This window comes from Ornithorhynchus anatinus, chromosome 4 (genome assembly GCF_004115215.2).
Source record: "Ornithorhynchus anatinus isolate Pmale09 chromosome 4, mOrnAna1.pri.v4, whole genome shotgun sequence".
NCBI classification, from domain to species: domain Eukaryota; kingdom Metazoa; phylum Chordata; class Mammalia; order Monotremata; family Ornithorhynchidae; genus Ornithorhynchus; species Ornithorhynchus anatinus.
The window spans coordinates 16,387,380-16,412,447 of NC_041731.1; the positions used below are offsets into that span (position 1 = coordinate 16,387,380).

The 25,068-nt window shown below is 44.2% G+C and overlaps 1 protein-coding gene across 6 annotated transcripts in view; it reads left to right on the top strand.

Annotated features, from left to right (window-relative positions):
* Nucleotides 1–25,068, top strand: part of TNS3 (tensin 3) — a 343,445-nt gene that overhangs the window by 173,394 nt on the left and 144,983 nt on the right. For all 6 annotated transcript variants that reach the window (XM_029063073.2, XM_039911723.1, XM_029063070.2 and 3 more), the window contains 5 exons: nt 9,770–9,822; nt 10,418–10,589; nt 14,314–14,364; nt 15,069–15,191; nt 20,726–20,790. In XM_029063073.2, coding sequence (XP_028918906.1) covers nt 10,440–10,589; nt 14,314–14,364; nt 15,069–15,191; nt 20,726–20,790 — 389 coding nt within the window. In that variant the 5' untranslated portion in view covers nt 9,770–9,822; nt 10,418–10,439. The remainder of the gene's footprint in view (nt 1–9,769; nt 9,823–10,417; nt 10,590–14,313; nt 14,365–15,068; nt 15,192–20,725; nt 20,791–25,068) is intronic.

The window sequence follows — 25,068 nt, forward strand, 5'->3', positions numbered from 1 at the left end:
GAAGTGAAGTGATGAACCCAAGATCATAGAGCAGACAAGTGGTGGAGCCAGGATTAGAACCCATGACCTTCTAACTTCCAGGCCCGTGCTCTAGGCGCTGCGCCGTGCTATCCACTAGATACCATGTATCAATTTATCTTATGAATCCTCACACCATGCTTGCTAATGGATCTGTGGGCTTTGATCTGTTTAATCATAATATTGTGGTATTTGTTAAGTGCTTACTATGGGCCAAGCACTGTTCTGAGCGCTGGGGTAGATACCCTTAATAGATAATCCATAGATCGGGGGTTTCAGCAAGCCATGTGTCTAGAGGAGCCAAACAAATATAATGTATAATTGAGAAGCCTCCCACGCGACCCACGTGATTATCGTTCCATCCTGCTGTGCGTGACACCATGTGATGATGCCCTTACGGCTGTCTAGAAGCAAGAGCGGTCCCTACCTTTGGATAAAGAGAAGGGAGGAGAGACGGGGAGAGGAAGAGAGACCAGAGGGTGAAGGGAAGGGGAGATGGAGGAGGGAGAAGGCAAGAGAAGGGGGGAGGGAGAGAGATGAGTGAGAGTCAAAGGATAGAAGAAGGAGGGAGGGAGAGAAAAGGAAAGGGAGAGGAGGGTGTGAAGGAGACAAAGATGGACGTTAACGTACATTATCCATGCGCAAGTTAGGTTTAGGCCTTATTCTGGTTACTTCCATGGAACTTCTCCATCTAATTTACTATAAACTCACCTCCTCCGGGGGTCTTCCCATTCTAAGCCCCCCTCTTCCTCTGCTCCCGCTCCCCTCCCCGCTGCCCCGGCCCGCTCCCTTTGCTCTACTCTCCCACCCCACAGCACTTCTGTATATATCTACATATTTATAGTTCTATTAATTTTTAATGAAGTATATATATCTATAATTCTGTTTATTTATAATGATGCTACTGATGCCTGTTTACTTGTTTTGATGTCCGTCTACCCCTTCTAGACTGTGAGCCCGTTGAGGGCGGGGATTGTCTCTATTGTTGTACTGTCCTTTCCTAAGCGCTTAGTGCAGCGCTCTGTACACAGTAAGCGTTCAATAAATACGATTGAATCAATGAATATAAGCTATCATTGAATTTGTATATGAAAGTTGAGGAATGAGAAGTTTCCTGGATAATTTACCCCTGGTGGCCCATCTGGATAATTCCAACTGGATTTTTCTGATTTAAAGTGATGTTGTTTGAGAGAGGATTGACGGATAGGTGGACGGTGTACATGAATGTTTGGCGTCGAGAGAGGAATACGGTTTGGTCCCAGCAAGGAGGGGTTTGTCAGGCCGGATGGCTGTTACATTACCCTTGAATGCCGACGGGGATCAGTTCTCATCGTGGGTGGGGAATGTGTCTGCAAATTGTAATATTGTACTCTCCCAAGAGCTTAGTGCATGCTCTGCACCCAATAAGCGCTCAATAAATATGATTGAATGAGCGAATGGTTCTGTTCCTAAATCCCAGGAAGGGAATGGGATTGGAAAACAGCTTCTGGAGGTAAACCCTGTTTGAGCCAGTAATCTTGGCTCTAGTCTGGTCCCTGCTCAATTGAAGTTCTTCTAGGGTCGTAAGAGAGGGCAACCCCCGAAGGGCTGGAGCCAGCAGTCCACAAAGACCACTCTGCGGGTTGATAGACGCCATCCCCTCTCTCCCGCGGTCCTGCGGGAAAGCCACCTTGGGTTTCCCGTGGGTCTTAACTGCATCCTGGCTACGTACCATTCTGGACCTCAGGCACTGAATTCTCGAGCAGGAGCTCAGCAGCTCTGCTTTACCTTCTGCCACAAATCCCCAGAGCAAGTGGAACTGTCTCTTCGTAATCCCACAGCAACCTATGTGAAAACACTAAGGCCCTTTTGGATCTTCATTCAAACAGTCGCGTTTACCCAGCACCTACTGTGCGCAGAGCATTCTACTAAGGATTTGGAAGAGTACAAAAGAACAGAGTTGGTAGATACAGTCCCTGGCGTTCCCGCCTCATGCGAGCTTACATTTTAGAGTGGGAGACAGCAATGTAAGTAAATAAATTATGCATAGATCCATAGGTGCTGTAGGGCTGAGGGGGGGTGTATAGAGGGTACAAATCATAGTGCAAGGGTGATGCAGAAGGGAGTGGGAGAAGAAGAAATGAGGGCTCAGTTGAGGAAGGAGGGCCTTTTGGAGATGTGCTTTAAACAAGGTTTTGAAGGTGGGGAGAGTGATCATCTGTCAGATATGACAAGGAAGGGCATTCCAGGCCAAAGACAGGGCGAGAGCGAGTTGTCGGTGGTGAGAGAGACAAGATCGAGGTACAGTGAGTAGGTTGGCGTTAGAGGACCCAAGTGTGTCATATCAGTCCATTCAAGTTAGAAGGGAATGAAGAAGTATTGAAGGAAAAGAGTGGATGAGGTGACGAGAAGCAGCGTGGCTCAGTGGAAAGAACACGTGCTTGGGAGTCAGAGGTCGTGGGTTCGAATCCTGGATCGGCCACTTGTCAGCTGTGTGACTGTGGGCAGTCACTTAACTTCTCTGTGCCTCAGTTACCTCATCTGTAAAATGGGGACTGTGAGCCTCACGTGGGACAAACTGATTACCCTCTATCCACCCCAGTGCTTAGAACAGTGCTCTGCACATAGTAAGCGCTTAACAAATACCAACATTATATCCCCTCAGCACTGTACTCGTCCGCTCAACTGTATATATCTTCATCATCCTATTTATTTTGTTTAATGAGATGTACATCACCCTGATTCTATTTATTTGCTATTGTTTTAATGAGATGTTCTTCCCCTTGACTCTATTTATTGCCATTGTTCTTGTCTGTCTTTCTCCCCCGATTAGACTGTAAACCCGTCAAAGGGCAGGGACTGTCTCTCTCTGTTGCCGATTTGTACATTCCAAGCGCTTAGTACAGTGCTCTGCACATAGTAAGTGCTCAATAAATACTATTGAATGAATGAATGAATGAGAGTTTGCAAGAGGAGAAAGGGAGAACCAAGGAATTTGAGAAAGGGATAAAAATCCAGGGTATAACGGGTGAGTGTAAAGAAGTTAGATGGGCAGGAGAGATGAAATACAAGATGGGGAATATTGCAGTTGAGAGAATGGGGAGAAAACATTATGGCTTTCTGAAGTTTTTTCAAAAATATGGATTACCCTAAATAAAACTTGCACGAGTAGTGCAGAATTCTGAACTGGAGGGAGATTGATGTGGGCTTCCGGAAAAACCGACCCTAGTTCCTTGGGCTTGGTCTGCAGGGACTCCTCACTCTAGGCTTCAAGGCTCTCCATCACCTTGCCCCCTCCTACCTCTCCTCCCTTCTCTCTTTCCACCGCCCACCTCCTCACCGTCCCTCGGTCTCGCCTATCCCGCCGTCGACCCCCGGGCCACGTCCTCCCGCGATCCCGGAACGCCCTCCCTCTTCACCTCCGCCAAATGGATTCTCTTCCCCTCTTCAAAACCCTACTTAAAACTCACCTCCTCCAAGAGGCCTTCCCAGACTGAGCTCCTCTTCTCCCTCTACTCCTTCTACCGCCCCTCCTTCACCTCTCTGCAGCTTAACCCTCTTTTCCCCCCATTTCCCTCTGCTCCTCCCCCTCTCCCTTCCCATCCCCTCAGCACTGTACTTGTCCGCTCAACTGTATATATTTTCGTTACCCTATTTATTTTGTTAATGAAATGTACATCGCCTCGATTCTATTTAGTTGCCATTGTTTTTACGAGATGTTCTTCCCCTCCACTCTATTTATTACCATTGTTCTCGTCTGTCCGTCTCCCCCGATTAGACCGTAAGCCCGTCAAACGGCAGGGACTGTCTCTATCTGTTGCCGACTTGTTCATTCCAAGCGCTTAGTACAGTGCTCTGCACATAGTAAGCGCTCAATAAATACTATTGAATGAATGAATATTACAGATTCTCCTCTACTGCTGAAAGCTCAATCCCAGTGAGTTCGAATCCCAGCTCTGCCACTTGTCAGCTGTGTGACTGTGGGCAAGTCACTTAACTTCTCTGTGCCTCAGTTCCCTCATCTGTAAAATGGGGATGAAGACTGTGAGCCCCACGTGGGACAACCTGATTCCCCTGTGTCTACCCAGCGCTTAGAACAGTGCTCTGCACATAGTAAGCGCTTAACAAATACCAACATTATTATTATTAAGCTGCTGTGGAAACACATTCGGGATGTCAGTCAAATCTAGCTTGTTTCCATTTTCCCCCCGAAAAACTGTGCTACCAGACTTAAAATGGGTAAGGCAGTGGGTAAAGGCATAGCTAATGAAAAGCTTATGGCTAATTGCTAAAAATCATGTCATGCCAACTTGACTCGCTTTGAGAAACGTTTGCTCAAGTTTCACGAATGTGTGGCTCCTATCCTACGTGTCCTTTGCTGAGCTGCCTTATATTCGCAGTTTTGTTCGATTTCATCACAAATGCCCATTTTAAAACAAACGATCGGTGTAATTATCAAACCAAGATCTAAGATAGTGGGCTGTTTTCGGATGTGATATAGTGCACCTTCAACTTCAAGTTTAGCTTTCATTGTTTAGAATAATGGGGCGTTGTTTAACTAGCCTCGTTAGGCTTCACACAAAGAGCCTGTATTCAGGTGCAACCAGGGACACGTGGACATCCACAAATTGCTCCGGTTTATATCCTAGAGCGCAATTGGAGCCTTAAAACGCTTAGTTGCAGTGCTTTTGCTAAATGCTTTAGGGCTCTGAAAAGTGTTCTGCTTTTTCCCTCATTTCTTGATTCTCTCTGAAGCATCACCTTGATTTCTGCACCTCACCTCTGCCCCTCATTTTTATGAGTTTCTAGCTTAATGGATAGAACATGGGCCTGGAAGTCGGAAAGACCTGGGTTCTAATCTTGGCTCCACCACTTGTCTGCTGTGTGACCTTGGGCAAGTCACTTAACTTCTCTGGGCCTAAATTACCTCAGCTGTAAAGTGGGGATTAAGAGTGTGAACCCCATGTGAGAGAGGGACTTTGTCCAACCTGCTTGAGTCATATCTACCTCAGTGCTCAGAACAGTGCTTGGTACATAGTAAGCACTTAAGTACTATTATTATTATCATTATTATTATTAGTCACAATTCTGCGGGTGTCCATAATCTACTCTCATCTTTCCCTTTCACGGAAGCCTTCTTGGTCAGTTAAGAGATTTGGACTCTTAGGTTTCTCTCTTGGTTTGTGAAGTCTTTCACTGTAATGTTCCCTGACCATGTCTGTTATCTTCTAACACGCACCGACCAGCATGGGTTCAGGACGGTTCCCAGGCTACTTAAGAAGTAGATCATTTTTCTAAAACATCATTCTCTGTGCGTGACTACTCTCTCTTCAAAAAAACTCCACTGGATACCCATTCCTCTTCATATCCAGCAGAAACTCCCGACCATTAGCTTTCAAGGTATTCAATCAGCTTCCTTCCTTCTGCTTATCTGCTTTCATTTTCCCCGATATCCCACTCCTGAGGCTCGTTCTCATCGCTCCCACCTCTTGTCCATCCCCCTGCCTAGAACAAGCTCTCCCCATTTGCAAAACCGTGCTAAAGTGAAACGTCTCCCCAGGAGGCCTTCCCTGCTAAATATCTAATCCCTTCATGTTTCTCTGCCCGCCCCTTTCAGTTCAGCACTTCTGTGCCATCTAAGCATTCACAGCAGCCCTCAGCGCTTTTCTTCTTAGCTTATATCACCTAAAGCAGTATCATGGCCTAGTGGATGAGCATGGGTCCAGAAGTCAGAAGGTCATGTTTTCTAATCCTGGCTCCACCACGTGTCTGCCGTGTGGCCTTGGGCAAGTCGCTTCACTCCCTCGGTGCCTCAGTTATCTCATCTGTAAAATGGGGATTGAGACTGTGAGCCCCACGTGGGACAGGGACTGTGTCCAGCCCGATTTGCTTGTGTCCACCCCACTGCTTAGTACAGTGCCTGGCACATGTAAGCACTTGACAAATACCCCAATTATTATTATTAAAGCAGTAATTCATGTAAATAAAACCATGTACATTATATTTGCTTCTTCCTCCTAACTTTAATTTATTTTAACGTCTGTCTTCTCCAGTGAGGTTAACATGATTTAAATGTGATGTTGTCATCATCATCACCACCACCATCTTCAAAGCGCTGCATTGCATCCTAGACAGTGTAAACTGACACCACTGATATGGACTGTAATCTAGTTTCACACATAAATAGCCTCATTTTCCCCCTCCAATAATTATAATAATAATAATGTTGGTATTTGTTAAACGCTTACTATGTGCCGAGCACTGTTCTAAGCGCTGGGGTAGACACGGGGGGATCAGGTTGTCCCACGTGGGGCTCACAGTCTTCATCCCCATTTTACAGATGAGGTAACTGAGACACTGAGAAGTTAAGTGACTTGCCCAAAGTCACACAGCTGACAAGTGGCCGAGCTGGGATTCGAACCCATGACCTCTGACTCCAAAGCCCATGCTCTTTCCACTGAGCCACGCTGCCTCCATAAGGTAGAAAGCTAACGGATCTAAGGGCGTTGTTCAAGAATGCAAGAGGCATTCTTAATCAGTGTTATTTATTGACAGCTAATTGTGTGCACAGTGTACACTCTGTGTATTATGCACACGGGATCGTACAGTGCATGATCCTCTCCCTCAGGGAACTCACACTCTTGTATGCCGTAATAATACACTAGACTGTGAAGTACTTGAGGGTAGGGATCCTGTCTGTTAATTTGTTGTAGCCGCCTAAGAGGTTAATTCAGTACACTGCGAAGACTCAGTGTTCTGCAGAGAGTAAGCACTCAATAGATATGATTGATTAAAATTTAGAGAAAGGAATGCCTCTTTCCATACAGCCCAGATCCTACAACTGTGGCCGTCACAGGGGTCTAGGTAGTCACTGAGGGCGAGAAATTGCTACCACAGCAGAACTGTTGGTCTTTCAGCAATGTCTGGAGGGAAAGATTAATCAGCCATTCAATCAGTCAATCAGTGGTGGAGATCACTCTTCCAAGTGCTTGGGAAAGTAGGATATCACAGCAAGTTAAGATAGGAGGAGGCAGGGTAGTCCGGTGCATTAAAGCCGATGGTAAGGAGTTTCTGTTTTACTGTGAAGGTGGACGGGAAACCGCTGGAAATTCCTGAGGAGTGGGGAGATATGGGCTGAATGGTTCAGATTCACTTTGACTCCCTTTTTTTTTAATAGCATCTGAGAAGAGTGCCGTGCCAGGCACTTTACGAAGCACTGGGGTAGATACAAGCTAACCAAGTTGGACACAGTCCCTGTCCCCCATGGGGCTCACGGTCTTACAGATGAAGTAACTAAGACACAGAAGAGTTAAGTGACTTGCCCAAGGTCGCACCGTAGACAAGTGGCAGAGCTGGGATTAGAATCCAGCTCGTCCTAACTTCTGCGCCCATGCTTTGTCCACTGGGCCAGGCTGCTTCTCTCTTCTTTGCAACTTGTGTTGTACATCTGCAGAATGCTCGATTGTAGGCTCCCTGCTGGATCGTAATCTCCTTGAGGGCAGAGATTTTCTCTACTCTGTTGTACTCTCAAGTACTTAATACAGTACTCTGCACCCAATAAGCACTCAATAAATACCACTGATAGATCGATGGATACTTCCCATTGCCCTGACACATAACTCTGCACAGGTGCAGTTAACCACCCAGTGAGGGCTGAAGAAGATGGAAATTTCTCTTACGACATAAGTCCACTGAATCATCATTTTCATTGGAATGCCCTACCCCAATTCACAGAGAGAATCTAGAGAATGTTTTATTTATGAAACCTTAGTCCATGATACCAGTTACTGCGTCACAGGTTCCATGATCACAAGATACCTAGTTTAAACCTACACAACAAAAGAGCATACGCTTAGTCACTGAAAATAAGAGCTGTTACATAAAATGGTATTCAGGCTACAATTTCAGCTCCCGAGTGAGTTTGGCAAATAACCCCTGGAGTTTGTATACCGAAAGAGACTCGATGAACGACTTTGCAAGTTGTCAGTGGTCCCCAGGTGAGTACATGTAACTCCCACTCAGGTGCACAGTTCAGCCCTTTACCTCTACAAATAGGATAACGGTAATTAATGAAAAGTGCAAGCATGAAAGACAGTGAAGGATTCTTGTACATGATAGTTCAATCCAAAAGGAAAGTGATTTTAAAACACCTCAGGAGAAGATATTCAAAGGAAATATCCTTAGAGAGCTTTTATCTCCCTGCCTAGGTATCGACATTCGCTCTCCTACTCCCTGCCTCCAGTGCTGGATGCAAACGTAGGCAGTGTCCCATTGATTTCCTTTTCATTTTAAGCAAATATAACATGATGGCTATCTTACCCGTTAATCTACTAGTGTACGGTATTCGGTTCTTCAGTTGAATATGGGTTGTGGGGTCAATGAACTGTTTGGGAGAGTACAAAGGAAACAAAGCATGCATTCTCTGCCCTCAAGGAGTTTACAATCTAATTGGGAGGGATAGATAAAAATTATTTGTAAATAATAGCAGTAGGAGGATCATGGGTCAGTTGATGGTATTTATTTTCAGTGTGCAAAGCCTTATGAGAGTTGGTAGACACTATCCCTGCCACAAGGATCTTATGGTCCAGCGGGGGAGAGTGATATTAAAATAATGCTAGTACAAATGAACAGAATGCATAACAACTTACACAACAAAGTGGAATAACAGAGGACATAGCTGAAGATACAATCGAATCTACTTAGTGCCAAAAATCGGTATAAATACATAAATGCCGAAGGTGGTCATTGGGTTGATGCCACTTGGATTGTTGGGAAAGGTTTCCTGGAGGAAGTGGAATATTAGGAGGGTTTTGTATATGGGATAGAAGTGGGAGGGATGTGAACTGGTGGGATTTGCTCCTCGCACAGTAAGTGCTCAGTAGATGCCATTAATGGCCTGATGCCATTGATGGATTGATTGTGTGAGTGTAAGTCAAGAAGAGAGGGAGATGCACAACAGAGCCTCATGGTACCCTCATAGTTAAGGGGTTAGAAGTCAAAGAAGGTCCAGCGACCGAAACTGAGATAGAGTGGTCAGAGCAATAGGAAGAGAGCCTGGTGAGCACTGGGTTGGGAAAATCAAGGCCCGGTTGTGTTTCAGGGAGTGCAAGATATTTAAGGGAGTCGGTCGTATTTATTGAGCGTTCACTGTGTGCAGAGCGCTGTATCTAAGGGCTAGGAATGGTACAATATCACAGACACATTCCCTGTTCACAAAGAGCTTACGGTCTAGAGAGGCAAGAAGGAGAAACGGGGAAAGGTTGAGGTCAAAGAAGATGAGGATAGAGTAGAATCCAAGTATGAGGAGGACTTGAAAACCTTGGCATGGGGATTTTTTAGGTTAGTGAATGGGTCAAAGACAGTCTATATAGGAAAACGTGTTCAGTGTAGTTGAACAAGAGCGGAAGCAGGAAGGTGTGACAGTAGATGGAGATGGAACAATAATTGGAGAGAGCTATGAGACCCAAAGTAAGATACCGTACGGTTGGTTAACTAAGATGACCCCTTTGCCATAATGCCACTAGGTTACCACTCATTAATACTGTAAGAGTGGGGACAATATTATGGTGGAACTGAATCTTGTCTCTTTTAACTAGACAGGTTGGGAATTCTCTGGCAGCCTGTAATATTTCAGGTGTATAGCGGAAGATCAGAGTTTTTAGAATTTAATATATACTATTGCTTTGCTTTTCTCTACATTAAGTATTTTTGGTAAACATGATGATTTTGATACCTTATGGCACTTTAAAAACTATTGATTTTTGTCTTTCAGACTTCTAGCACCCTTTCCAAAAACTCATCTTTCTGCTGTGATAAATTATCTCAGTAAGTATTCTTTTAACCAATATTTCTACCTTTCTGATGGTGCAACCAGGATTAGGTAGATTGTCAAGGAGGCAGCTCTCACCCACCTTCCTCCAGTTGCCTTTTGGAGAAAAAATACTGGGCTAGATGGACCACTTCCCTGTTAGGAGTTTCTGGAGTGATGCTGATTTCAGAAAAAGTTATATGATTCCCCTTTCCCCATTTCCAGAAACCCTGAAGAACAGTGTATTACTCAGGGCTTACTGATTATGTGAGATCCCTATAATGCCCTCTTGATTAACATGTGAAGAGGCGTAGTTTTTTGTTTTTAAAGCCCTGAACCTAGTAATTGTAATTGACTAGTAATTTGTAATTGCCTAACGGTGCAATCATTAAAGGAAAAAAAACAATGGTGGGTAGCCCCAAGCCATTCATCAGAAGGTAAAAATTGGAACAATAATTTCCAGGAGGCCTAACGTTTCACCCCCAAACTATTTGAAAGCAAGGCTGGTATTATTATTTTGTTGCTGGTATTATCATTTTCCCCTTTTTCCCTTTTCCCCTGTTCCTACTTCCCATGCTCTTTCCTCATCCTGCAATATCCATCCTTTCCTAGAAGTGCCGCCTTGGACCACATTATGGAGGAAGGCTATGAACTTGACCTGACTTACATTACGGAGCGGATCATCGCCGTCTCCTTCCCCACCAACTGTTCAGAGGAAACGTACCTACATAACCTGCAAGATGTAACCCGGATGCTGAAATCCAAACATGGAGATAACTACCTGGTAAGCGTTGATGCATTTGGGTTTAGGAAACATTGACTGAGTCCAACAGCAATAAATAAGCGAAACCTGACTGTTCTCCCTCCTAACTTAGACTATGACCCGCACATGGGATAGGGACTGTGACTGACCTGATTAATTTATTTCTACCCCGGCACTTAGAGTAACACTTCACATACAGAAAGTGTTTAACGCATACCATAATAAAAATTTAGAAGTGTGTTCCTCTCTATTAGCGATGTAGATATTACTGGTACACAGATGCATAATTTGTTGAATAAGATAGCCGTTATTTTTTGGTTTTCTTTTTAAGTGATTGGTTTGCATGTAAACCTGTACTTTGGAGCACAAAAGAGATATTCTTTGGAACAAAGAATTTGTACTGAATTTGTAGAGATTTTTATTAGCACTTCAAAATCTACTGTTCTTTGTTGATGATCCCTTCTTCCACTTCAAATATACATATCCATAATTCATTTATTTATATTAATGGCTCTCTCCCCCTCTAGACTGTAAGCTTCTTGTGGGCAGGGAGCAAATCTACCCACTCTGTTATAAATGTATTCTCCCAAGCACTTAGTACAGTGCTCCGCACACAGTAAGTGCTCAATAAATCTGATTAATTGATTTCAAATACATAAATAAAATACAAGTACTGGAGGGAAAAGATCAAATTATTTTATAGCCCAAATAGTTTGATTAAAAAAACAACATGCACCCAGTATGTATTAAGTGCATCTTACATGCCACATGCTGTGCTAAGCACTGGGGTAGATGCACACATTTTTAGTTTATTTTTTAAGGATTTTCAAGTTTTCAGAGTGCAGTGTTTTAAAATGACCTTTGATTATGTGAGTGTAAATCAAGAAGAGAGGGAGATGCAGAACAGAGCCTCATGGTACCCCCACAGTTAAGGGGTTAGAAGTCGAAGAAGGTCCAGCGACCGAAACCGAGATAGAGTGGTCAGAGCAGTAGGAAGAGAGCCTGGTGAGCACTGGAAATCCTGAGAAGGAAATCCAGAAATATTTTCCATGGAGAACTTACCGGTATAGACATTATTAGCAGTAATAACTATCAGAAATAATAATAATCCCCGAACATTTTTGGAGGGGACCAAAAAAACACACGTACCCAGAGAGGAAAAGTTTAGAAGTATCATGAACGTTTGGGCGTGGAGTCTGAGATATAATGTAAAAATTCACCGTCATCGTCATCATTAGTGGTATTTATTTACTGTGTGCAAAGCACTGAACTAAGCACTTGAGAGAGTACAATACAACAGAGTTGGTAGACACATTCCCTTACTACAGCGAGTTTACAATCTAGAGATGAGCTTACAGTCTGTAGACTACACCAGTAGACACCCAGTAATAAACAGACTCAAGTGCCTCAACGCTGGCATCCTGCTCCTCTCTTCCTTTAGCACTTCCCTGTTTTAGTGAGGGAAGAAATTGAAATGGAGAGGTGGTGGTGGTGATTTGAACCATATATGAGACCTCCTGGGGAGCATCTGTAAAGACTAATTATTCAGCCAGACCCCTTCCCCTCAATCCCCTTTCTCTAGTTTCCCTGTACGGACCCATTGAACTGTTCAAACTGCTTCTCTGCTTCTTCTCTCCCTCCAGCTGAGAATTGCTATCCAAGCAGCCGCTCCTCCTGGCTCAGCACCTTCCCTATAAATCTCTTAGGCAGGCTTCAAAAAGGTTTTTGGGGATGAGAGAAGATGGTGCAGATCCCCATAGGTCAGGGAATCTCTTAGGGGAAATGGAAGAAAGTGCCTAGATGGGCTTAAAGTCTTTGGCTCAGGAGGGAAATGGAGTCATCTCTAGCTTTCTCTTTCCAACAAGTAAGTATATCTCAGGAAGGTGAGAGAGAGGCTGGGACCTGTGAAATGTAGGGAGTTTTCCCAACTAAAAAGGCAATAAGCTGCTATCTTTAATAAGCGTAGGCTCAAAGCGATTTGGGGAACTGTGCCTTCACAGGTTGCTTTCTGATGGCCTGAAATCTGCATTATTAAGGCTCACAAAAGCCTCTTTTCCCTCCCAGCGAATCCTGGGTCCTGAATTATTTTGATATTTGCTTTAGCTCCCCATTCTTTTGCCTGAGTCAACGGTGTCCAACTAAACAAAAGGAGAAATGCTTTTTTGGGTTCATGTGATCAACTTATTCCTTTTTTTCTTTGGAGGATATGTGCCTTAGCTTCCCATTCATTTGCTTGGGTCAACAGGATCCAGCAATACAAAAGGAGACTGCTGTTTATTGTTCATTTATTAACAAAACCCATTACGTTTTTTTCTTGATTCTAAAGATTCTGAGAATTGGAATTGATGAGGACTCTGACAGGATGTGAATGCCAATTTAAATTGAATGCATGGATTATGGGACTGGATATTTGGTTTCAGGCATGTTGCCTTTTGGTTATTTTCTTCACTGAAGCTCAACCTCAAAAGTCCAGGAGTGCAGATTTAGGTGTGTTTACCATCAAGGAGTGAGAGCCCCAGCCCACAAGAGCACAAACAAATCGGTAGCATAATAAACAGCTTCAGCTCCTGCTGCCGGAGGGACTGTGTTGGGCGTGTGGGTACATATGTGAACATGGTGTGAAGCCACAGTGTACTGTGATATAAATATCAGATTTAATGAAAAATCTGAATACGAGATGGAGGGTCTCCATGTACGGTTGAACATATAATTGAGAAAAAGCTTTTTGACCCAAAGATCCCAAATGAAGAGATCCGCCCTAATATTGCCAAGATCTGCCCTTTCCTCTCCACCCAAACGTCTACCTTACTGCTACAGGCTCTAGTAATATCCCTGCTAGATTACTGTGTCAGCCTTCTCTCTGATCTCCCTTCCTCCTCTCTCTCCCCACTCCAGTTTGTTCTTCACTCCGCTGCCCAGCTCCTTCCTGCAGAAACGCTCCGGGCATGTCACTCTCCTTCTTAAAAACCTCCAGTGGTTGCCTATCAACCTCCACATGAAACAGAAACTTCTCACTCTAGTCTTCAAGGCTCTCCATCACCTTGCCCCTTTCTACCTCTCCTCCCTTCTCTCTTTCCACTGCCCACCCCGCACGCTCCGCTCATCCGCCGCCCACCTCCTCACCGTCCCCCGTTCTTGCCTATCCCGCCGTCGACCCCTGGGCCACGTCCTTCCGCGGTCCCAGAACGCCCTCCCTCCTCACTTCCGCCAAACTGATTCTCTTTCCCTCTTCAAAACCCTACTTAAAGCTCGCCTCCTCCAAGAGGCCTTCCCAGACTGAGCTCCCCTTTTCCTTCTGCTCCCTCTACCCCCCCCCCCACCTCTCCGCAGCTAAACCCTCTTCTCCCCCCTTTCCCTCTTCTCCTCCCCCTCTCCCTTCCCCTCTCCCTTCCCCTCCCCTCAGCACTGTGCTCCACCGCTCAACTGTATATATCTTCATTACCCTATTTATTTTGTTAATGAGATATACATTACCCTGATTCTATTTATTTGCTATAGTATTAATGAGATCAATACGAACAATTGTCGTATTGATAACTTCTGGCAACAGAAGTTGCCAGAAGTCAATACGAAAAATTCCCTAAAGGAATTATATTAACGTGCATATGTGCATTAATATGATTTTCACGATCAAAGATGATACTACTGATGGTTCAATTTTATCACTTTGTGCGAATATATCTGGTAAAGCCAGAGTATATATCATGAGTATATTAATATATTTCATCTCTTTATCTTGCTGTAGGTACTCAACCTCTCCGAAAAGAGATGTGATCTCACGAAGCTTAACCCAAAGGTATTTATTTTGCAATGTTCGTATTTTGTCAAATATGCCATTCAGGACACAGTTAGCAACATCACTTAGGTTGAATATACATAGCAACACATAGCTGTCCCAGTAGGTTTCATGCTTTGGGTTGAGGTCCAGGTTGAGCACTTACTTGAGCATGTGATTGCCCCTTCGATGAACGTATCCTAATCTTTTTGTGTCGGGTGATTCATGAGTCATTTTAGCTACTCCTCCCACCTCTTTATATTAGTGTACTTATCTCTCTGTTTTTCAACGTTGTTATTTAATAGCAAGTACAATTCAGATACTACACTCCCTTGTCTCTTGGATATTTCATTTGTGGGGGGAGTTGATAGTTTTGTTTTTCAACGGAGATTTCGGTGTATGAGAGGAGATGTGGCAAACACCTTCTGGTGACTAACTCTTATCCCAGTACCTCTTCAGCCCTGTGTACACACCCACATACCCTTGAACCGTAACTGCCGCTGAGAGAATATATCTGGAACTCACATTCCAGCTCCAGAAATTCAGATAAGACGCCCAGAGAGACGGTTTTATTTATTTCCACATCACGGTATCCAAAAACAGAAATCTGGGCCTGATTCTTAATGCGATATCAGAAAAGAAACCCTGGGCTAGATCCTGTTAAGTGAAGTAGTTTCCTTAAAGGACTTTAAAAAAATGCTTTAAAAAGCTTCCCTTCATTCTAGATTATGGATGTGGGTTGGCCTGACTTGCATGCTCCACCTCTGGACAAGATGTGTACAATCTGCAAGGCCAAGGAGTCGTGGCTTAACAATGACCCTCAGCATGTGGTGGTTATTCACTGTCGGGTAAGCAAGACTACATTTCCATTCTTTCCTGCTCTTCCCCGGGCATCATTTCTGTTTTGCATTCATTCATTCATTCAGTCGCATTTATTGAGCGCTTACTGTGTGCAGAGCACTGTACTAAGCACTTGGAAAGTACAGTTCGGCAACAGATAAAGACAGTCCCTGCCCAACAACGGGCTCACAGTCTAGAAGGGGGAGACAGACAACAAAACGTGCCTAACAAAATGTAGTGATAATCCAGATCCTCTGGAAGCGTTCTCTTCCTCCTCTGACAACTGAAGCTAGTTTTACACATTTTGGGGCTTCTTTCCACCTTAGTTCATTAGTCAAGCTATTGAGTTGGGTTGGGTCCCTCTAGCCTGGAAAATGTAACTAGTCTCGTACAGACGTAGTCCGGGTCTTTGAACAAGATTCCGGCCGGACTGATATTGACAGTTAAAAACCCTCTGGAAATGGCTTTTCTTCCACAAGATAATCGGGCTTAATTTTCTCTTTTACACCTTTGCGACATCTGGAAGATACCAGGGGATGTGTCAGTAGTCCAGTGACTCAACTGAGCTGTTTGGAACCCCTTGCCTTTGAGTTTTTGCTTCACTCCCACCTTTAAAGAAAACTTAAAAATACTCCCTCCCCTAAATAACTCTTGAGAGCTTACCAAACTTGTTAGTGAAATAACTGGAACATGTTAAAACCCATCAAAATGATGAATTGGCCATTTGCTCTACTTATGCCATAAGACTATTTCGTAAGCTCGCGACTGTTTAGAGGCTGCACTGTGAAAAATGACCCGTGTCCTAATTTCAAGTATTTGTCACTGACGCTTTCAGAGACATAATATAAATAGTGGAGCACAGGACTGGTAGTCAGAGACCTGGGTTCTATTCCTGGCTCTGTTATTCGTTTACTACATAACCTTAGGAATGATAATAATGATATTTAAGTGTTTATTTTGTGCCAAGCACTGTGCTAAGAGCTCGGTTTGAGTCAATGCAAACAGATAAGGGCAAGTCACCTAATTTCTCTGTCACTCAGTTTCTTGCAAAATGGGGGTCAAATTCCTGTTCTCTCTCCCTCGGGAAGATTGTGAGCCATGTGTTAGGCAGGGACTGTGTCTGATGTAGTTATCCTGGAAGCAGCGTGGCTCAGTGGAGAGAGCCTGGGCTTCGGAGTCAGGGGTCATGGGTTCGACTCCCGGCTCTGCCACTTGTCAGCTTTGTGACTGTGGGCAGGTCACTTAACTTCTCTGTGCCTCAGTTACCTCATCTGTAAAGTGGGGATTAACAGCCTCACGTGAGACAACCTGATTACCCTGTATCTACCCCAGTGCTTAGAACAATGCTCTGCACAGAGTAAGCGCTTAACAAATACCAACATTATTATTATTGTTATTGTTATTATTATTATTATTACCCCAGCATTTGACACAGTGCTTTCACCGGGTTAATGTACAAGAGTTACCGTTATTACTATTATTGTTCCCTAATCAGGTGAATTAGCTGATGCCTGTCACAATCTTTGGCTCTTCCAGAATATACATTCCATAGGACCGGTTTTAGAAATTACGTCGATGTTTTAGTGGATCTTGGTTTTTTACCAAAAGAAACATTGCTGCTCCCTATTCTCTTTTCATTTCTAATAATCCATATTTCTTTTACTCAGCGCAGTTATTCGCAGGTGTTTACATTGGGCCAAGCGTAGAGAATACCTGGAAATCGATTAAACCGTAGGTCCCGGTTCTCAAAAGAGGGAAACAGCAAAGCCTGCGGGAAAGAGCATGAGCCTTGAAATCAGAGGACCCGGGTTCTAATCCCAGTTCCGCTGCTTGCCTGCTGTGTGACCTTGGGCAAGTTACTTAATACTCTGCGCCTCAGTTTCCTCATCCGTAAAATGGGGGTCCCAGCGCTTAGTACAGTGGCTGGCACGCAGTAAGCGCTTACCAAATCTGTAATTATTATTACTAACTGTTCTCTCTCCTACTTAGAATATGAGTCCTTTGTATGGTTAGGGACTGTGTATGATTTGAGCTTGTATCTCCAACACCTAGTACAGTGCTTAGCAAAGAGTTAGGATTCAATAAATACCCTTATTGTTATTGATATTAGTTCACGATCAGTCTTATTTGGCTGGGTAAACAAAGTACTTTTTCATCTTTTTTTAGTGGGATTTGTTAAGCACTAATTTTGTGCCAGGCATTTGTAAAAAGCCCTGGGGTAAATACAAGCTAATGAAGTTAGACGCAGTCTTTGTCCTATACAGGGCTCACAATCTTATTCCCCATTTTACAGATGAGGTAACTGAGGCACAAAGAAGTGACGTGACTTGCCCAGGGTCACACAGCAGGCAGATGGTAGAGCCAGGATTAGAAACTGAGTCTTCTGACTCCTAGCCTATGGGCTTTCCTCAAAGCCATGCTGCTTCCCTAGGTTTTCCCTAGGTTTCTAGGGGATTATCAGTTTGGCCTTACTGATATAACAGCTGTTGTTTCCTGGATCCTCTGGAAAAACGCTTGTCCCTTTGGGTTTTCATTTCGGGATCCTCTTGGCTGAGAGTACCTTCCCTGTGGCCACTTGGACATGTACTGAACATAGATTTTTTTTTTTGGTTATTTCCTGTAGGTATTTTACAGATTCAAGCATGTTACCTTTTGATTACCTAGGATCCTATCCTCAAAAATACAAATGCTTAGAAAGAGAAGCAGCAGAATTAGAGAAGCAGCATTGCTTAGTGGAAAGAGCACGGGCCTGGGAGTCAGAAGGATCCGGGTTCTAAACCCAACTCTGCCCGTTGCCTGCCGTGTGACCTTAGGCAAATCACTTAACTTATCTGTACCTCAATTTCCTCAGCTGTAAAATGGGGATTAAATACCTGTTAACCTTCGTATTCAGTCTGTGAGTCCCATGTGGAACAGGGACCCTGTCCTACCCAATTAACCTGTATCAACCCCAATGTTTAGAATAACGTTTGACACATAGTAAGTACTTAATAAGTACCATTAAAAACCCCCCATAATGGGGCTCTTTTGGAAATCTGCCATTTTTAGTCTGAGAAATGACCACTTTTTAAAACTTCTTATTTAATCTCTTTTGTCTCTCCAGTTACCTATAGGTGAGCGAGTTGTTGGCAGTTAGGGATTTCTCCTTACACCTTGTCAGCTCTGAGAGTGAAGCTCCCAGGTTATATGTTAATAAATTCAGCATATAGTTTCTGGAATGATTTTCAAATGAATGCACAAAACAGGGGAACTGGTATGTTTTAAAACAAGAAAGCAAACACTGCTTTCTGTACCTGAGCAAGCAGTAACTGTCTGTTCAAGGATATCTCGCTCATGTTCGGTATTGAATTTCAGCGTGTCCATGTCTGTTTGCTGAAGGTTGCAACTGTCCCACCCATTTGGAAATTTAGGCTCTTCCACCTGTGGGGAAACATCCCACTGAACTGAAGTGTATCGTTGTATCACAGTGGGCAGGGAATGTGTCTGTTTATTGTTATATTGCAGTCCCCCGAGCGCAGTAAAGTGCTCTGCACACGGTAAGCGCTCAGTACATATGAGTGAATGAATTAATTAATCTGCCAAAGTGTTGGGAGTGTGTGTGCAGAAACCTGGGATCTCCCCAGTCTCCTGGCTGGTCATTGTGCTTTCCCTAGATTAGGTGTTTAGCAGGCTCAGGAGTTCTTAGAGAGTGGTGAGTTCATTCCCAGTCCATTTTTATTATCTCTGTGGACTCTGGGATGGTGTTCCCTAGACCAAGTTGGGATTGCAGGGATACAGTGTTACTGGCGTTGAGAGGCTATCCACACATGAGTTTGTCTGGAAACATGAAGGGATCATGTCTACCATCTGTATTATACTCTTCCAAACAGTATAGTGATCTCCGCAGAGTAAGCATTCAATAAATGCTACAGAGAGATTGTTGTCCTACCTTTTCTCCTGCATTATTTACACCCAAGGAGAGATCCTTGCTGTGCTAATGGATTTGTTCCGTTCAGGGCCGGCCTCTGTTGTTGAGCCCGCTTCCTCGTTTCCCTCTCTTCACAAAGTCTTCGAGGAGAGCAATCCGTCATCCGATGATGGCGGTTTGTCTCTCAGTAGTCTACAGCTATGATACATTGTTTTTGGCTGTCATTGTATCATCAGACAGGTAATACTGCCCTCCTGACTTGAGCATGCCTCATTTCAGGTACTGTTTTGCTGCTATTTAAGAATCCATCGATTCCCGAGTGGTATTTATTGAGTACTTACTGTGTAGAGAACACTACACTAAATGCTTGGGAAAGTACAGTGCAGTAGAGTCAGTAGACGCCACTCCTACCCGCAAGGAGCTATCTTGTCTATGGTGGGAGACAGACGTTAAAATAGACGAGGCTTAGGGGAAATAGCAGAGTATTTTGCTAAATCCATTCTCCCATCTCCTGTCCAGTGGTGCTGTATTTTTTAATGGTAATTGTTAAGTGCTTACAGTGTCAGGCACTATACTAAACGCTGGGGTAGATAAAAGATAATCAGGCTGGACACAGGCCACATCCCACATGGGGCTCGGTTTTAATCCCTGTTTTTCAGGTGAGGAAACTGAGGCACAGAAAAGTTAAGTGACTTGTCCGAGGCCACACACTAGACAAGTGGCAGAGCTGAAATTAGAACACAGGTCTTTCTGACTCCCAGGCCTCTGGTCCATCCCCTAGGCCACACTGCTCTTGATGCCATATTGGTGTGAGCTTTGCCTCGGTGATATTGAGCTGACTGCATTTCATGATCCCGTTGATGGAAATTTTGTCCTGCTGTTTGAGGGGTCACAGATGAGGTAGATGAAGCTGTTCCAGGAGCTGGATTTGATTTCTATCATCGGTCTAGGCCGTCTCATAGTCATATAAAAGCCTGGTTGTCCCACCGTGTAGACCTCACAGACCTTCAGAGTGGTGTGGAATCTGATGCCCCCTTCATTTATTCAGTCGTATTTATTGAGCACTTAACTATGTGCAGAGCACTGTACGAAGCGCTTGGAAAGTCCAATCCCCTTGTCACCACATTCTGCTTTTCTGGAGTCCATGTTGGCCTGTTTCGATTTTGTTTCCTACTTCTTTGTCTATCAGTGCATCTATAGACGGTCTTCCCCTGGGGGTTGCAGAATTCATTAACTGAGTTAAATTCAATGTGGCTGATCAACCAGTCGATCAAAGAGTGGTTTTTATTGAGTGCTTATTATGTGCAGAGTAACATTTAATTGGTGTATGTGAGAGTATTACTAGTGGTGATGGATACAGTCCCTGCCCACAGGAAACTTTCAGTCTAGCAGGTAAAAATCTTTTACTCTGGGCAAGGTTCCCTGGTAGGTACTGGTTTGAAACCAGTCCATGGAATAGGAGAGGACTCTGCCCACAGAAATGGTTTCTTTTGAGTTATGACACTAATTCCTTTCCTAAATTGAACTGATGCTTCATTCCAGATAACGTACAGAAATGAGGGATTTCTGTTACATGTACCTCTGTTATGAAATTCAAGGAAACACGTTTATTCTCTGTCCCCTTCTCTCCCTTAGGGTGGAAAAGGAAGGATTGGGGTTGTGATATCTTCTTATATGCACTTCACCAATGTTTCAGCCAGGTAAGTTGAAAATCAGAATGAAATGCACCCATCGTCAACGTAGTACTGAAATAATAAAAAGCTGCTCTTAGACTTCGGAGAGTTTGAATGATTTGGGTCTGAAGAAGAGCATAAGGCCCCTTTTCTCATTTCTTCCTATTCCAATTATAGTCTCATTCTTTAAATATCCAAAATAAGTAAGCGGTAATGGATACATCTGAATTTCACACTTAAAAATGTGTTTTTGAAAGAGAGAAATGGTCTAGCTTCATAGAAGCTGTGGTGAAAGCCTTCTGCCTCGAAAACAAGTCGCCATGAAGGTGTTAGCGTTATTTTTTAAAGTTCGAGGCTAGTGATTTTTGGTTGCACATACTTTAAAATCTATTTAGTCCACTTCGTTGTGATATATTTATTATTATTTACACAAGAGGGGAGAAAACTATTAGGCCCGAAGTGTGGGTAGAAAGATTTGGTTGTTCATCTGGTCCCACAGCAAGTTAATGGAATATTACACACCAAATCCTAAACTTCTGAGGTAAAACAAGGAATCTCCAGTCTTTGTATCTGTCCAGTTCTGGTTCGCAGAAAGACCCAAGTAAGGTTTTGAGTGTATTTTTCTTGCTGAATCTGGCGAACCCTATTGGAGATCTAGTTATATCGTCGTCTTATTACTCCCCCTCCTACATTACTGTCTGGGCCAGGAAGGACAGAATGTTCTCTACAGCAGAGCGAAGATCCAACTAGAGTTTGTTGTGATAGATCTCCCAGACCGTACTGGCTTTGAATTAGGGATTTCCATTCATGCAGTTTCCATCATTAGAGATTTGAGTAGATAATGTCTCCAAAGAGACGTTTTTCTCTCCATCCTCCCGTTCACTTTTTCCACTGCGGCATCCAGTACTCTCCTTCTGCTTTTCGTATTCATTTTGGAAATGAAGATATCTGACTTTTTCCCTAGGTTGAGTGCTAATAACAGGCAGACTGTTGGTGACCAGTGCCAAGACAGCTTGCCCTGTGAGCAGTCAGTGTTAAATTCATTCTTTGTGCATGTGTCTAAATGACTTTTTATTTTTCAAATGCTTCACTTGTGAGCCTCGAACTGTTTCCATTCCATTAACTGTCGTATGACCACCGTGCCCATATAATTGCCAGAGGTCTGAAGGAAAAACAGGGGATGCGTCAGATTGGGGATCACACATTTCCCCTTTTAGCATTAAGACGTGAAACACTGCTATAAAAATGTTGTTTCTGGAAACAAACTGGGGAGAGTGTTCCAGTCAGGGAAGCAACCTAATCCCCAAATTTCCTGAATGGTGAGTCCAAGTGAAAACTGACCTCCTTCTCTTGGTGACAATAAGTAGCTGTGTTTTCTATGGATCTGTTAGGGTTCCTGGTCACGCTTGTTCAATCATGTCATCGAAATAGGTTTTACCAAAGACCTTATTCCACCTAGGCAGATCTAGAAACGTAGACAACCTTTGGTGTTCATCGCCGTGGGCCAAAACAGGCTTTTTTATGACAGCGGTATTGATGACCTTTACTGGTAAGGGTGTCAATCATTCAGTCTTATTAGCCTCGTTGGATCCATTCAACTCACTTCAGAAATTGTTCCAAATGGACTTTTCAAAGCAAAATATGTTGGGAATTCTCCTTGCAACCCCCATGGAGTTTACTGTTGCTATTTTTCTTATTAGTATTATCATTATTATTTATTCAGAAAGGAATTACTGTGGGGAAGACTGGATTTTTTGAGGGATAGGGGCTGTCACAGATTAGGCAAAATGAATCCCTGTGGTCCCATTGAGTAAATGGAGTGCTGGACAAATGGATGCTTGCAACTGAGTAGAACTACTCCTGCAAGTCTTGAAGAAATCTGAAAATGTGGTCATTACACCATTCCTTATATTATAATGCGTTTGCCTCTGGGATGAGATGGCAGTCGGTCAATCAGTGGATTCTGTTGAGCGCTTACTGTGTGCAGAACACTGTACTCCATCTCACATCATGCCGTGTGAGTCCAGCCGGCCTTTCAGACATGCTCGGGAGAGGTAGCGTGGTCTATCGATCCATCCATCCATCATATTTAGGTGCTTAGGTTAGAGCAGTTGGGAGAGTACGATATAAAAGAGTTCGTAGATCCGTTCCTTCCGTCAAGGAGCTTGCAATCTTGGAGAGCAGGAAGATGGACATTAATATAGATGAATTACGGGTATATACATAAATGCTGTAGAGCCTGAGGGTGGGGTGAATAAAAGATGAAAATCCAAGTGCAAGCATAAGGTCTTCTGGGCAAAACACAAGTTTACCAGTCAAGAGACCTGTACTGTATTTCAATCCCATTCCTGTCCTCATATGACTGGGTGATCTCAAGAAAGTTCCTGACCACTCTATGACTCAATTTCTCCACCTGTACTCGAGGAAAATGATACCTGCCCCTCTCTATCTTATAGGATTGTTTCTGAAGATAAAATGACATCGCTAATGCGCAAGTGCTTTGGCAAACCAAAAGGCACTTTACAACTTCAGGGAACCCTTGTGTTGTTGCCTTATATGATCTCAAAGCCACAACTCAGACATAGAGCTCAAGTCAATCTTTGTTAGTTAGCTCAGGCCCGGTCATAAATAATTGCAGGGGACTGGGGCCAGGGGGTTAACTTCCAGAAGCAACTCTGTGTCTGTCCTGGAACTCACCAGCCGGAAGCAGCCTCTGCTTAGGGAGCAGGCGGCCTGGAGCTTCCCAACAGCTGGAGATTGCAGCTGGATCAGGTGCTGGGGCCTCAGAACAGAAGACAGCAGGGAATATGTCCCGGGTCCAGGGTTGGGAGCACCCTAGGGCCCTGCAATCTCAGAGTTAGTTTGACCTTGTTGGAGAAGGGACCGAGTAGAGACAAAGAAAGGATGCATGGGGAGCAGAAATCAATCAAACAATGGTATTTATTGAGCCCTAACTGTGTACAGATCACTGTACTAAGCGTCTGCCAGAGTACAGTGCTGTACAGTTGGTAGACACTATTCCTGCCCACAAGATTCTAATCCCGGCTCTGCCCTTTGTCTGCTGTGGGACCTTGGGCTAGTCACTTAACTTCTCTGGGCCTTGGGTTCCCTCTTCTGTTCAGTGGGGATTACGACTGTGAGCCCCTTGCTGGACCATGTCCAATTTAATTATCTCGTATCTTCCCCACTGCTTAGTACAGTGCTTGACACATAGAAAGAGTTTAATACTTTTTTTTAAAAAAAGGAGCCTGTGGTCATGAGGGGGAGACGGTCATTGGAACACATACAGACGGGGGAATAGAAGCAGCCATTTTGTCAGATCAAGAAGAGAACCGAGGGTGTCGTCGACAGGGACATCCAAAAAAAGCAGACCTAAAGGTGCCTGCTGCACTGGAATAACACCAGACGTGTGGCTCGCTTACTTGGAGCCCGGTGAAATGATTCAGAAGCCCAGCTCATCCTCAGGGCCCCCTCCCCGCCCCCAGAGAGCACTGAGTCTCTTCTCAGGGGCCAGTTTAGCGTCCATGATTCAGGACTGCAGAGGCGTGGATCCCGGGGGGCCCCTCTGCTGCTTTGCTGCTTCCCAGCCTAGACCTAGCTGAGCGGCTGAGATTCCTGGTTGGCCGATCTGCCCTGGGGCCAGGCGGGTGGACAAGGAGAAGGTGGGGTGACAGCAGAGCGTACACCCTCTCTTCCCTTCCTCTTCCTGTCCCCTTCCTGCTCATTCCTTCTCTAACTCCCTCCCATTTCTTCCCTCTTTTTTTCTCCTCCTCTCCCTTCTTGCCCTGCCTCCTCATAGCCTCTCCTCCAACTCTCTACCCCCTCAGCATTCTGCCTCAAGGATGTGCCGTGCCCCAAATGAAAAGTCAGCTCCCTCGGTTGTTGATGGCCAATTTTCTTTCTCCTCTGAGGGTGCTCTAGCCAAGCCAGGCAAGCCTCTGGTGTCGCTCTGTTTAGTGTTTTTGGAGTGTGTCAGTGACCTAAGTCTTCAGTGCTTGCTTTGAAATCCACCGCATCCAATATGGTTAGCTTTGAAACTCATTACCATGAGGCTTCATTCATTCACGTACATCCATTCGGTGTTACTTCAGTCACCCCTGTGGAGTGACCTAATGCTTAATCTTACTCCTAGCAAAATTGCATTTAACTGTTGAAAGTGAAAGTCCACAAGGCCATATTTACACCAGGTGGTAGTTTCAAGTACTTTTAGTGGGTCCAGGATGTCTTCCCTCTTTGAATTGCTCTTGCACTTGGCAAGCTCATCAACAGCGGAGGAAACATTGGAGGCCAAATAATGCAATACTG